At 36.2% G+C, this 15174-nt stretch overlaps 1 protein-coding gene and 1 pseudogene across 2 annotated transcripts; both read right to left on the bottom strand.

Annotated features, from left to right (window-relative positions):
* Nucleotides 1-663: 663 nt before the first annotated feature.
* On the bottom strand, nucleotides 664-7456 carry LOC145217346 (uncharacterized). The gene is made up of 2 exons (XM_080084598.1): nucleotides 5111-7456; nucleotides 664-4954 (listed from the first exon to the last, which is right to left on the bottom strand). The coding sequence occupies exon 2, from the start codon at nucleotides 2616-2618 to the stop codon at nucleotides 1221-1223; it is 1398 nt and encodes a 465-aa protein (XP_079940724.1). The 5' UTR covers nucleotides 2619-4954; nucleotides 5111-7456; the 3' UTR covers nucleotides 664-1220.
* A 376-nt stretch (nucleotides 7457-7832) lies between these two features.
* Nucleotides 7833-14925, bottom strand: LOC145217342 (uncharacterized; annotated as a pseudogene). The gene is made up of 15 exons (XR_013857369.1): nucleotides 12646-14925; nucleotides 11145-11249; nucleotides 10943-11082; nucleotides 10856-10880; nucleotides 10291-10454; nucleotides 9850-9985; nucleotides 9701-9792; nucleotides 9484-9645; nucleotides 9162-9322; nucleotides 9016-9104; nucleotides 8836-8941; nucleotides 8625-8772; nucleotides 8398-8525; nucleotides 8225-8307; nucleotides 7833-8014 (listed from the first exon to the last, which is right to left on the bottom strand). The product of XR_013857369.1 is annotated as an uncharacterized LOC145217342 (transcript).
* Between the last annotated feature and the right edge of the window lie 249 nt (nucleotides 14926-15174).

Here is a 15174-nt window from a genome sequence, read left to right as displayed (position 1 = left end):
GTGAGCCGCATGCGGCCCGCGAGTTTGACATTCCTGTTTTACATAGTTTAAACCATAGCTATAAAAACCCAAGCAGTTACTAGTGTTAACGACCTAATTCTGGTCAGTATTTTTCCATATGTCTGACTTCGTTAAAGTTATAACAATTCTGCATTCTGGCAATCCGCAGGTTACCAAGCAACTTCCATGTGGCAAGGCGTGGTAACTTAAATAAAAATAAAAATTACAGTAAGAAAGAATTTGTTTTATATTATAGTCCAGAATCCAGACCATTGCTAATATTACGTGGTAATTTAGTATTTTTATCGTTTTTGTATTTCCTATAAGCTAGGGCAGGTGTCATAAAAAACTACAAAAACGTTCCGAATTAAACAGAAAGTAGTCAACAACTTAAATCGATTGTGTAAATTGCCCCAAACCTAAGGTGAAATCTCGTTATTGCAAACAAAACACTAAAACTCTGCCCTTAGCTTTTCTTGTCTAAATGTTTTATTGCTACACAGGTCTGTAGTCTGAAACGTTTTCTTTTAAAGCTTTTCGGTTTTGGTTCGGTTACTTTCATATTGAACCTTCTGTATGGAGTGGAAGGTAATGCTGAAGCCTACCACCATGTTTAAACGAACCTGTTTGTAATTGAGTCGCTAATATTAAAAAATTTCATGATTGGTTGCTATTGATTTTAATTAAACATTTTAACCGAGTTCATGAAGCAAACGATCGCAAAATGAAACAAACCCAAATATTGTTGTTGTTTTTTGCAATATTCCGAAGAAATTTCCAATGTAAAGCACTCGAATATCCCATGGACTGGTCCCACATTTCTTGCTTAATTTGCAGTAGGATTTTGGTGAACAACGTTAACTGTACACATAGTCACCGTTTTTATAGTTACTTTGTGTGATGCATGTTTTCTCAAACTGTTTGTAAATAAAATCCATACAAAAAGGCAATTTCACCCCCAAGTAAACATTGTAATGAACATCACACAAGAAAAGCTACTTTTTGTTGTGAGTCAACAAGGGTATTTTCAAAGATGAAATGACATTGAATGACTTTTCCCAAACATCACATTGATGAGGTTTATTTTTTGTGATAATCAACATGTGGGTTTTCAAACTTCCGCTTTGGGCAAATCAATTATCACAAGTATAACATCGATGTGGTTTCTTTTTAGTGTGGTTCAACATGTGTCTTTTTAAATTGGAAATATCACTAAAGTTTTATCCACAAACGTCACATCTATGAAGTTTCTCTTTGGTGTGGGTTAATATGTGCCTTTTTAAATTGGAAATTAACCCGAACTTTTTTTCACAAACATCACATCGATGAGGTTTCTTTTTAGTGTGAATCAACATGTGTGTTTTCAAATCTCCACAACGAGCAAACCTTTTTTCACAAACATAACATCGATGAGGTTTCTCTTTAGTATGGGTCAACATGTGTGTTTTCAAATATCCACCACGAGCAAACCTTTTTTCACAAACACCACATCGATGAGATTTCTGTTTAGTGTGAGTCAACATGTGTGTTTTTAAATCTCCCCTACGAGAAAACCCTTTTTCACAAACATCACATCGATGAGACTTCTTTTTAGTGTGAGTCAGCATGTGTGTTTTTAAATCTCCCATGCGAGCAAACCCTTTTTCACAAACAACACATCGATGCGGTTTCTGCTTAGTGTGAATCACCATGTGTATTTGCAAATATCCACCTTGAGCAAACCTTTTTTCACAAACACCACATCGATGGGGTTTTTCTTTAGTGTGAGTCAACATGTGTCTTTTCAAACTTCCACCATGAGCAAACCTTCTTTCACAAACATCACATCGAAGAGGTTTTTCTTCTGTGTGAGTAAACATGTGTCTTTTCAAGTTTCCACTACGAGCAAACCTTTTTTCACAAACATCACATCGATGAGGTTTCTTTTTAGTGTGAATCAACATGTGTGTTTTCAAATCTCCACAACGAGCAAACCTTTTTTCACAAACATAACATCGATGAGGTTTCTCTTTAGTATGGATCAACATGTGTGTTTTCAAATATCCACCACGAGCAAACCTTTTTTCACAAACACCACATCGATGAGATTTCTGTTTAGTGTGAGTCAACATGTGTGTTTTTAAATCTCCCCTACGAGAAAACCCTTTTTCACAAACATCACATCGATGAGACTTCTTTTTAGTGTGAGTCAGCATGTGTGTTTTTAAATCTCCCATGCTAGCAAACCCTTTTTCACAAACAACACATCGATGCGGTTTCTGCTTAGTGTGAATCACCATGTGTATTTGCAAATATCCACCTTGAGCAAACCTTTTTTCACAAACACCACATCGATGAGGTTTTTCTTTAGTGTGAGTCAACATGTGTCTTTTCAAACTTCCACCATGAGCAAACCTTCTTTCACAAACATCACATCGAAGAGGTTTTTCTTCTGTGTGAGTAAACATGTGTCTTTTCAAGTTTCCACTACGAGCAAACCTTTTTTCACAAACATCACATCGATGAGGTTTTTCATTGCTGTGTTTCAGTGTATGTCGTTTTACATTTTCACCTTCAATAAGTCTTTGACCACAAAGTTCACTTGCCTCTGAGTCCAAATCCAGACATGTCATCTTCATTCAAATTAGTTCTTCAGGTATTATAAAAATGTTTTGTCTTACTTGCTGCAACTAAGGTATTGCCAAATTTGCCGCCCCTTCTGTTAAGAACAACGGAACATTATGTTTGAAATGGTTAGGTACAAGTTTGATTGAACAAACTTATTACATCCTAGAACGCAACATCACAAATTTAAAAAGCGCAAGTGCTATGCTTACAAATAATACTTACCCACTTGTATTAAGTAAAAGTAGATGAATTATATTGGATCTCGAAACTCAACTAAACTTTTTTTGGACAAATTCGCAGGCACAATTTACCTACTTATTGGCGTGGCCTTACAAACAGAAGAAACATTAATGCAATTACTGTCTGAAGTTACAAATCACAAATCTCAACTTGAGTTGCCGCTAACTGGCTTGAGTTGCCGCTAACTTCCTTTTCCAGCGTGTCCAATTACAAGTCTCCTAAACAATACCCAACCAATTGAGGGAAAATCAAAAAGGTTTGTCTAGAACTTAATAACATGTTAGACTCAATGACACTAATATAGCACGCAATATCCAGTAAAGCCAAACTAAAGAAGGCTTGTAATGCTGTTGAGAGGTAACAAACTTTTACAAAACCCATTTGATGAACCCAATTCAAATGTGAAAATAAAGTCCACTGATTCTACGAGTAGACCAAAGTGTTGGTAATGGTGCATAGTTTAAAAGGGCAAAATCTGGGCAAAAAGCGACTGTCACATCTATCTCAATTTTCGCATACGGCCAGACTTGAAGTGTTTTCATTTTGACATATGCCGTGAGCCTATATATACCATATTTAGAGCAAAGTGTTTGTGATACTCGGAAAGTTAACATAAAATAAATTCTGTTGCATTCCACTACATTTTATTGCTTCTAGTTGTCCTTTCAAGTTCGAAGTAACTGCCAAAGCTATCATATATAACGTCACTAAATTTCAATCATAATCTGACGTAAATGTAAATTACGTCCTTGAGATTATGATCTAGTTAAGACTTTCTCCGGTAGTTAAGTCTTTCTAAGTGCTAATTATAGCTTAAAATGAAAGCAAAATTTAATATCAAAACATCAACTTTATCTGACTTGCTTAGTCAAAGAACTATGTGGCACATTACAACGTTTACAAAACCAAACATAGGCCTAACATTTATGTAATAAACTTTGTGCAAAGCCCTTTTTCCACTGAACGCATAAGCTTACAGACATCAACTGGCTTCAAAATGTGGCAGTCAGCTGTGCAACAATTTCCCTTTCCAGCGTGTCCGATTACAAGCGTCAGTTATATTGGTCCAAAACTGGGTCAAACCTACTGTTAGAACATATTCCACTGGCGCTGCTAAAATCAATATGACTCCAGTGCTTCAGTACAGTGATATCAGATTATGGACGATTTATTTTGTGACCCACCGGGCGACGTCACCATCCTGTGCTTGCTGGTTTAGTATACGTATACGCGTAAATATTCACGTAAATTTTGAATTAGCTTTAAGCCTTCTTACAATGTCATCGTGCTTGCAGATAAAAATCTCTATAAAAAACGAAAATGCAATGCCTTTGTGTAGCCCTAATATTGCCAATATGCTACATTAATGGCAAATGAAAGTTTGTTTTGATAAGCGCAAGCAACGGTTAGGAGTTGCACAAGTTGTTTATTCAGCAAACGCATGCGATTAACTACAGTCTAACTTGCTCTGGCTTCCTAATGCGGCAGTCAGTTGTTTAACAATTTCCTTTTCCAACGTGTCCGATTACAAGCATCATTTATACAACCACTAATCGGACACAGTCTCCACTGGCGCTGGTAAAATCAAAATGCTTTCTCCAGTGCTTTAATAAAAAAACATATGAGTACATATTTTTGCGCGATATTCGTGTGACTTTAATCTAAAGCAATACATCTCGCTGTAGCCAATGTGACAAACAAGCAAATACCTTTCGAACACACGTCAGAAAGCCACTTTTTTAAACCATAAGCGATCGACAATTAATCTTAGGCGATCAAATAACCTAAATTAAAGCTCCTGGGAATGTATTCAATGAGAATATATATATTGCCGATATGTCTGTGAATGTTTAATTTTTGAAAATCATTTAACCGACGATAAGCACAATTGATCAATATGTCCACAAACTTATCAAATTATTTCATGAATTGGCAAATATTTTTTTAAATATTGGCAACTCATCCAACAATTATACTTCTGCGTACAGGAATTAAACTTCTCCAGTCGGCGGGCCTGATATGGAAAAATGAAGTCGTTGGCGGACCGGATTCCAGAATCGATACATGTGTTGCGATTCATGTGCGATGCAGTTATGTCGCTGTGTATCTATTTAAGCAACTAGGATTAAAGAAAGAATATACGCGATCTGACTACACGGGAGTATAACAAAACAATACTTAAGAGCGTTAGTAAAATTTATTGAAAGAGACGTTATAGAAAAACACAAGTAACTTAAACAAAACACCACACACAATTACTTACTTTGCAGCAAGGTAATCTTGAACAAACGAACGTACACAAAGTGGTTACTAGTTTAACAGTGAGTGCCTGATACTATTTTGCGTGAAAATTTATATTTATAGTGGGAAGTTAACGTGTAGTTTCGACCTGGGGCGAAGGTATGTCGCCCGAAAACAAAGAAATAATTACTGTGATAAAAAGGGTGTAAGAAAAAGGTTTTAGGGTGGTAACGAGATAGGGGCATTACACTTTTAGAAGGCAGTCGGCTAACATAAAAGGGAGATAATTACCAGTGGTTTGTAAAGATTCGATACATAAAATATACACATAGAAATACACTACAAAATAATAAACACATTGATACACATTAATCGCGTATTTATCCAGTGATTTAAAACGTTTTTTTACCACCTACACCAAATACATTCAAGAACATCACAATTATTCACCACAGCAAATTTAATTCGTACACCACAGACTTAGATACTACTGAAACACTAACTAGGCTACACGTGTGGAAACAAAGGAAACCTTGAAAGCAGGCCACACACAAGGTTGGCAGTTACGTCGTAACAATGGACGTATGGTGCAATGGTAACAACGGCGGGAAAGTTTTTTTCGCTATTGGGGAGCGTTACTGTCCGTTACATCTATAAGTTGACGCAGTGAGCAAGCAGTAGGGGATTGCAGACCGTGGCCGCGGGCCACGTTATCATGTAAGACCTGTAACTGACTGCGGGCCGCTCAAATTCCTGTCGCGGTCCGGATCCGAATTATTGCAACCCGCATATGGATTTTAATGGAATTCAACGAAACCACAATGTTTTTGGCAATCAGTCCCGGTCTGCGTTTATTACAGAAATTGAGAAAATGTAAGTGCATAACTTGCCCACTAGAGTTGTATTTAAATGCACACAGTCTCCAACAACCAGCAAACGGTGGGGATGTTATTTAAACGTTGTTACTTAAACTGTGAGAAGCAAAGAAACAATCCTGTCTATTAATCAATACAACATTTCGAGTAAATGTTTTGTAGGAGTTGCACGTTGGTTCCACGTGTATTTTGTTTTATTTTAATATTCCATAAAATTTGTTTAGTTACTGCGACCTACTGGTTTGTTTGATCTTATGTGACCCAAATCGGTGACGTACAAATCAACCCAAAACTGACGAACTAGTTGTTGAACAAAACTGCCTGACCATTTGCTTGCAATACCAACAACAAAACGTAACAGACTGCTAATTACACTATATGTATTCTAAATTATCGTTTTAATACACAGTACTTAAAATATAACTTTTAACCGGTTTTCATGTACACCGAAGTTTTAATTTATACGCGTTCGATCACAAATGTTGTTTGTACAAGGATGTATTAGTAACTAGGCGTGTGCTGACTAGATTCTTAATTCAACCGCGTACGGTCTTAAATGTGTTAAGCTGGTCGAGTGGGAGGTGTCTCATACGAGCAAGCAAACAATAACTCACTGTGCCAACAATACAAACAACATTGCTGTCATACGGTGGAATATAAAATAAGTATCAAGATACGTTTTGACCTGGTTAGTGGTTGACAATACATTAACCACTATTTAAAACAAACATCACAGCCGTAATACCGTTGCATATGAAACAGGCATCAAGACGCACTTTGAACTAGTTGACAATACAAAACTAATGACTGTTCAACACAAATCTTGTTGTCACAGAAACTACTGAACCCATGGAAAAAATAGACAAGAGCTTTGAGACGCCAGTACAACTTTCGATATTAAATATGTCACAGTTTTCACATGCGTCTTGAACAAGCAACTAATCACACTTGATATAAGAAAGCTTTTGTTCTGTATTGATGAAACACTTGATCAATTGTCAGTATAGGCCTATATACTTTCATTTTTAGCATTAAATTAATAGGCGATCGTCATTCAAATGCCTTACATGAGACAAAGACTGGAAAACCTTGAATGAAATTGAAATCGCTGGCAAATCTGAAGTAAGGGCGTTTATGTAAACAGTTTAACCTACGCCTGGCTGTTTGAAATTTTATGTCCAACTTTAGATTGATACACACTTAATGCGAGTTTGAATTAAAGTAAAGGCAAAAGCTCTCACACAAAACAATTTGTATAGGGTGGTGTAGAGATACGAACTTTTTTTGATAATTTAAAAGAATTGAAGTTAAAGTATGAGAGAAGCAATAGTATGATCACTAAAACACATACTTATTTAACTAAACATGGATTGAAATATTCTAATTCAAAGATTAGAACACAAATAAGAAAGGGTTAAATCAGTTAATTTGAAATGTACAATGATAACCAAAACAAAGTCATTAAAACTATTTACAGTTTTCAATTTATCGTATTTATCGATAAAATATCATAATTGTTGAATCCAAATCTCTCTGAGAATGAGAATAATTAATTGGAGTGACTTCTTGTAGTGCAGTGTTCGGCTTTCCTTTCCAATCTAGGTTTAATTAAAATAAGTCAAAAATTTTAATGGATAGGGCACAAAATGGTAATTTACTTGTAAAATCATTGCAGTCATCCAAATAGGAAGTATCTGGATTCTTCATTCCTCCAATACACACAAATTCGCTTCTCCAATCGTTCACTCTAAATAATTCAGAAAATAGATAAATAATTCAATTTGTTTAGTTTAGGCACCATTGTGAACCTCTTAACTTTAAATCGATTACTGTAAATGTATGTTTTGAACAGTTTACCAAAAAAGCGACTTACTTGACAGCAGGGCACATTGCGTAGACGCTACCAGTTCTTCCATAAGCACGAAACTGAACAAAACCGATCGGTAGAGGTTTTACACTTGGTGGCAGCATCGAGTTAACCACTGAATCGTTTCCGATGGAAAATTGAACTCGTACTGAAAGTACGTCATCATCATAAAAGCAATCATGACCTGAAAGAACAAAGTGGATAAACACGTCCTGTTGATGACTGGGAATGTAAGTGAGATTTGAAAACAAAACTAATAATAAAGGAAAAAAAAATATAACATACTTACGTAGATATCATTGTATAAATTCAAATAATGAGAATCGTCCAAAATTATTAACAAGTCAAACAATGCATTAGGATAGCATAGGTTCTTTTCAACTTTTTTACTCACAGAAGTCATTTTCTGAAATTATTTCCAATATTTTGTAGGTTACAGCGTTGATCTCAGTTTCGGTTATCGAAGTAGCATTTTTTCTATGAAGGAAAGTCAAATTTAACAAAAATAGTAAGATACCCATATTAGTAATATTATACACAATATCACTGCAACAAACAACAGTTCACCTTGAAATCATTGTGTATCCAAAAAGTGTGTTGGATACAGCTTCACGAATTCTCCATCCAAAAGAATATCTTGTTGAATATGTTCTGTTGTACGGTTCTCTTATTGGCGTTTTGGATGAATTCCAAACCTACGTGATAAACAACACGCGCTATTGTTAGGTTGACATATGTAATTTAGTACTTTAACTCTTTAACCCGAAAATGCAACAAAGGTTCCTTTAGCTTACTTCAGTATTAATGAAACCAAACATCACACAAGCTGGCATACAAAGTGCCATTTCTACATTTTGCTTCATAATGTAAAAAGAAATTGTTGAGAGTGTAATTTCCTTTGTACAAATGTATTGAATCTGTACTTGGTCGGTAAGAAAATACCTGAACAGAGCAAGCATAAAATGGAATTTATTTAGACAAATTGTTAATGCAGGATTCCCTTACCCAAAGTTCTATGTTGGAAAAGCAATGATCAAAGTTTCCCACAGCAAACAAGGCAATGAAGGGGTGTGTTTTGCGGCTTGATCGAATCATATTGCCACGGTCGCATCTTTTTAGTTTCGAAAAAATAAGTGTTGACGTGAAACCAGCAAAACGGAAAACCGAAAGCAATATTTGACTTACTTATAATCCAACTCATAATGTAATAAGCCGTTTTCACAGTTTGCTTGGTATGAGCTTGGATAGCAAGATTGGGTTGTGGAAAAGTAAATCTGTGTCAATTTTTTTATTTGTAATTCCACAATAATGCGGTCATATAGATAACTTACCTGCATTCCATAGGAATAAAGATACAAATTGTTATCACGTAACCTGTACGAATTCGAAGCAGTGCCATAATCGTAAAAATAGAAATCAGAAATTAAGTTTGTGATTTCTGTGGATTTTGCAGTAAGTCGATCCAACATTGAATGTACATCGGGATAAAAAGCTTAAAGGAGATAAAATAGAACGTGATATTACATTAAAATCATCCAGAAGTGCAATCAAATACATCATCTTTCCAACAAACACTCGCAATGACTATATTGTACTTTAAAACTATATTGTACTACTGTACGAAATATCGCAAAATTCGGAATGAGTTATTACCACTCGTTGGTTTTAATGGATAATGATTTTTGAACAAATTGTGCAAGTTTCCTCCATGACTTTTCATAAAACCGTTCACTGTTTGGTATTGCAAAAACCTTGCTCTTTGCTGACACCCAGTGGAGTTTGGTTTGGAACATGACGTAACATAATGTCTTTTCCCTGAAAAATTGAAGTTACAAAAAAATCTACCATTTTTACAGCACATAATATTCACCTGATATTCCTGATAAGCTTGACTTTTAAAATCTGATCTTGTACAATTGTCAAATGTTCCGAATGTATTTGTGTTCATCCAATTTTGATAATCTGGAATTAAAAGGTGACAATAGGCTGTTGCGATTTCTGAAACCTTGCCAAATTTACTCAAGTAATTATGGTGATTGTTTGACGTCGTAAGAAACCAAGATCCACCATAAGCTTCAGTCACATTCAATTTATTATTGTTGATAGTGGCAGCAAGAATCCATCCGCCACCAGCAGCTATCATGTCACAGTAAACCTGAATGCAGGAAAAACTGACACGTTCGCTAAAAATTAACAAATTGTTCCACATTTCTTTTTTTCTCTAACTTGCTAGTTTTTTTCCCCATATCTTCCACTATATAAATACTTTTCGACATTAATTACCTTTCTTTCAAATTTTTTAATACTCATAACTTTATTCCTCCAAGATGTAGCCTTGTAGCAAGGAGCATTCATAAATATTTCGTTGCAAATATCTCATGAGTATCATATTTAGGGTTTGATTAACATGTTTGATAAACATGCCCCAAAAAATTAATGGTTTTAAAAATGATTCGTAACCTCAAAGGATTTCTGTGACGGTTGTATGACGTAGATTCCATCTTTAAACCCAGCATCTCTCAGTTCAATACATGAACGGGCAGGATTTCGGAAAGTACCAAGTAATGATTCTGTTGTCACTGATTCAGTTGTGTTGAAGTTTATTTGTCCAGTTGTCAGCAGTGCTAAAAAAATAATATGGCAACACTAAAATTAAATCGATTATTGAAACAACAACTATGTACTTTTGCCAAGTGTGGTATGTTGTCACATATTCAGCTGTGTTCAAAGTTGTTTGTCCAGTTGTATGTGGTGCTATGCATATGCTATTTGTAAACGTACGAGAAATGAGGTATAGTTGATTATTATCCTGTGCACCGAGAGTTTTCGAGTAAATTAATGATCCCTTTGACAGCTACAACTTGTCATCAACTGTTCTTAATTTTCAGAACGCGATTCTCAATTTTAGCAACGTTAATGCTTTTGAACCAATTTATTAAACCCCTAAACTAATTCAGAAAAAAATCTTCTGAAACATTTGTTAGAAACAAATTCAGAAAAAAATCCTCTTGAACATTTGACTTACTTTTATAAACTTCTTCCGTTTCGTTCTAAAGCAAAAAATCGTTACATAAAAGCATTGCATAAATTGTACTAAAAAAAAATTACATACCTGGTCTTTCGTGAAGTAAAGTATTGCGAAAAGTATAGCCAAAGCAGCCAGGATTACAATCACACATACCAAGATTATGTTCAGTTTCAAGAAGCTTCGTTTTTGCACATACTTTGTTTTCGATTGAATTTTACTATTTTCTAAGTTCAAAAAATGTTTGACGATATTACTATTTTAATGAACTTATCCTAAAACGCCTTACCATATTCTTGCATAGATGCACCTTTTGGACTCAACGTTTTGCCATTGTCTCTATACAACTTTGATATTGGTTTTTCATACACATTTGAGGGTGTTTCCCGGAATTCTGCGTCATAAATACAAGATACATGATTCGCCAGATACAAAAATATTTTCCAATCAAGATTAAGTAGTATATAAGCCATTGCTGCCAGGCATAATATCAAGTATGTAGAGTTCTTGTGGCCAGTGAAATTTTATTCCGACGTTTCGACGTCCTATACAGGTCGTCTTCATCAGGGTAAATAACACTGAATGCGACTAGAGCAGTGCACGATAAACAAAGGAAAAAAGAATGAAACGCAAGCACGTCACAACGCAACGAAAACACCGCGCTATAACGAATGATTGGGCCTCTAATCTTTAAGCAGGTGCCTGTAGCGCGCTGAAAGCATCACGTCTGTTTTAATGTTCATTGTGTTGCCCCGTTGGTGAATATCCCATGACTCAAGAAATAGTCTTTTCCTGTAATCAGGCTCCCGGGCCACAACAAACGCCGCATTGAAATCAATATGGTGGCCTTGTGATGCTGCGTGATTGGAAAGGGCCGACTTCTTCCCGTCGTTGTTGGCAACATCCCGTTGATGTTCTTTTCGTCGTGTGTTGGGTGACCTTCCAGTTTCCCGGATGTATACTAACGGACAATCGGCGCAGGGAATGGTTTGGGTGACTCAATAGCTTGTGGAGAGTATTGGCAGGTCGGACGCCAACCGCTATGCCGAAGTCACGCAACATACGCCGTAAAATATCGGTATGTACAAAAGTGTCACAAAACCCTCTGTTCTTTGATGGGTCACCTGTTCTTGGCAAGTTGCAGTTTCGGTATGTACAGAAGTGTCACAAAACCCTCTGTTCTTTGAAGGGTCACCTGTTCTGGGCAACATGCCTGTCGATCGCGGAGAATCCAGTTAGGGTAGCCATTAAATTTGACTTCGGCATAGCGGTTGGCGTGACTTCGGCATAGCGGTTGGCGTCCAACCTGCCAATACTCTCCGCAAGCTACTCAAGAAGTCATGGAATATTCACCAACGGGGCAACACAATGAACATCAAAACAGACATGATGCTTTCAGTGTGCTACAGGCACCTGCTCAAAGATTAGAGGCCCAATCATTCGTTATAGCGCGGTGTTTTCGTTGCGTTGTGACGTGCTTGCGTTTCATTCTTTTTTCCTTTGTTTGTCGTGCACTGTTCTAGTCGCATTCAGTGTTATTTACCCTGATGAAGACGACCTGTATAGGACGTCGAAACGTCGGAATAAAATTTCACTTGCCAGAAGAGCTCTACAAACTTGAAGATTAAGTAGTGACAATCAAAATAAGGGTATAATGCACAGATTTCAATTTTATTAAATGATCTTACTGTTAATTTAAGTTTCAACTATCTATTGTAGGTTTAAAAAATACAATATAACTGATTTTTTTGCAATACAAAAACTAACCGTAAACTTAATATAACATTTACCTGGTATCACTGTATTAGCTGGAGCATGATGATTTTGTCCTTCGTTCATCTCAATTGTTTCATAGGCATTAGCACCAATGTTTACATCAACATAATCCATGATTGAATTCTTTAAAATATTATTCGTATGTATGTTTTGCCCAAACCAAAGCCGGGCAATTTGTTCTCAGGAGTCGCATAAAAACATTTTCCTACATCATAAAGTTTGGTTAAGCGACGACACAAGGTTCTGTGTTCTCCATTGCTACCGATTAAACTAAAATATTTACAAAGCTAAACTTCTTGCCAGACATAGATGTTTGATTATGTCATATGAGTTTCCTTATTTTGTTATAATAAACCTCAACAAACAAACTCGTAACAAAGAAAATTACACAATGACCACAAGGAACAAAGCACATTTTCCAGTTATTCCAAGCCTCACTGAAAGATTGGCAAACAGTAAAGGATTGTATTGAGGATGTTACGTCTGTAGTGAAAATCGAAGCAGCCCAGGCATATTAGTCAAACCAACGCTACATGTTGTTTCAGAGTCCAGCTCCCAGTTCTGTTGTTTGTGCAATGGTGTAATAATAGCTATTCTTGTGTTGACTCGGATCTTAGTTTAACCGCGTATTCACAAACGTGTTTATTTGGTAGCGTGGGATGCATTGTGCTTCGTTTTTACAAGCAAGCTAAAGACAAACAACGCGGTTGAATGCTGAAGGAAATTTCGACTGGATGCCAACGTTACCAATAGGCTGTGTTGATCCAGGTTTACGATGCTAGTCTCGTACCATTAGTTTTGCACAAAACATGCTGATAAAAAATACTGAATATATAGGCAGTTCGATTCCATTTTTTGTTATATGTAATTGCTATCAACCCTGTATTTGCGATTGAAATTATTGCATAGTTTCCGATGCACCGTGTGCATTGCATGAAATGTCGTGAGAAAACACAACCGCTGTGAGAAACACAGCTCGTCGGTCTTGTGGCCACTCTTTTGCATACAATGTGATTAAACTTGTGCGTAGTGGTCACTCTGTTGGCCAAGTATAACTTCAAATAGGTAAGCAGCGTTTTAAGTGTTTGCTTTACTTGACAACAATATTTTCGTTTGCCAACCACTGATTAATAAAGAAGGCAGCAACAAGCAATCTGTTGGGCTGTGCAGCCAGCATCTGACGTCGACAGTGGGCGCCGATCCAGCCTTCCTCGTTTATTATTACGTCACACATATGTAATGCAATCAAATTAATCGCACTACAGCAACGCAGGGTTCGAAATCAAAGATTGTTTAACCGATGCAAGGTTGGAAATGAGGTCTTCAAACGAAATTGCAGCAACACCAAACAAAAAATTAACAAATAACGACTACACCAGTGGTTCTCAACCTTTAAAGTTTGCGGACCGGTGGACTTTCAAAATCAACCCAACATGTAATTACGATAAAAAATATGCAATTTTAAAGAAATATAAAAATTCAACGTAATGAGAAGTTTGCTACTGTCCTTTGCACTTTTTCATTTGGCACCACCCTTACCGCATTGTGACGTACGACATGCTGCAAGTTAGGGAACGTGAATATTCTAAATCAGCTTAAAATTGGATGTTTTATTGTTTAATTAATGGACAAGCTTTCAACATCTTGCATTTTGCAATTGAGATAAAAAATTGTAATATATTTGGCGGACCGGCAGAAAAGTTGAAGCGGACCGGCGGTTGAGAACCACTGGACTACACAACCTTGCACTAAACTCGGACGAACATTGACGACCTGAATGAACGTTTGATAAAGATGTAGAATGCCTAACTTAAAATGTATTTCCGATCAGTTTAATCGAAATTTATTATGAAACTGGATTGTTATAACTAAAATACGAATTACATATATTTCCACATAAGGTTGTACATAAACCGCACATTATACATTACAAACATGGGCCTATTTACAACATATACTTCTATTTTATTTAGTCAACTGTTAACTTTGTTCAGTGAAGTGAACCAAAAATGCACCTTCTCCGGTCTTTAATCTTTTTACCGTTGTCAGTTTACAATGCTACCTTGCTAAAAAAACACTTACATGTACTAAAAAAACACTTACATGTAACATGTACTATTTATGTAATAAGTTGCCAATCTCTTGAAACAAATGATATGATTTTAAGCTGAAATGTGCTCAATGAACGCACATAACAATATCATAATATTATTTATATTAAACGCGTAGTAAACATGCCTGCTCAACGAGATGAGTTAATACATGTATTTGGCCACAAGCTTTTTTTCGGATCCTGTGACCAAAATGAAACAAACAAACAAACAACAAATAAGCTATTGCTGCCAGGCATAATGTATGACTAAGTATTGCTCATCCAGCAGTTTTATTGTAAACAATCGACGTTTCGACGTCCTATACAAGACGCCTTCATCAGGATAATGACATAACTTGCAGGACAAATTTCTTTTAAAGCGACAAAATGCAAACCACACACATGTAAAACAGCGATAACAAGATCACGCGGCTGCAAACTCGCACCACCG

The sequence above is a fragment of the Phallusia mammillata genome, chromosome 3 (genome assembly GCF_965637545.1).
Source record: "Phallusia mammillata chromosome 3, kaPhaMamm4.hap1.1, whole genome shotgun sequence".
Classification (NCBI taxonomy): domain Eukaryota; kingdom Metazoa; phylum Chordata; class Ascidiacea; order Phlebobranchia; family Ascidiidae; genus Phallusia; species Phallusia mammillata.
The sequence above is the reverse complement of the archived record's forward strand: the minus strand, read 5'-3'. Positions and strand labels throughout refer to the sequence as shown.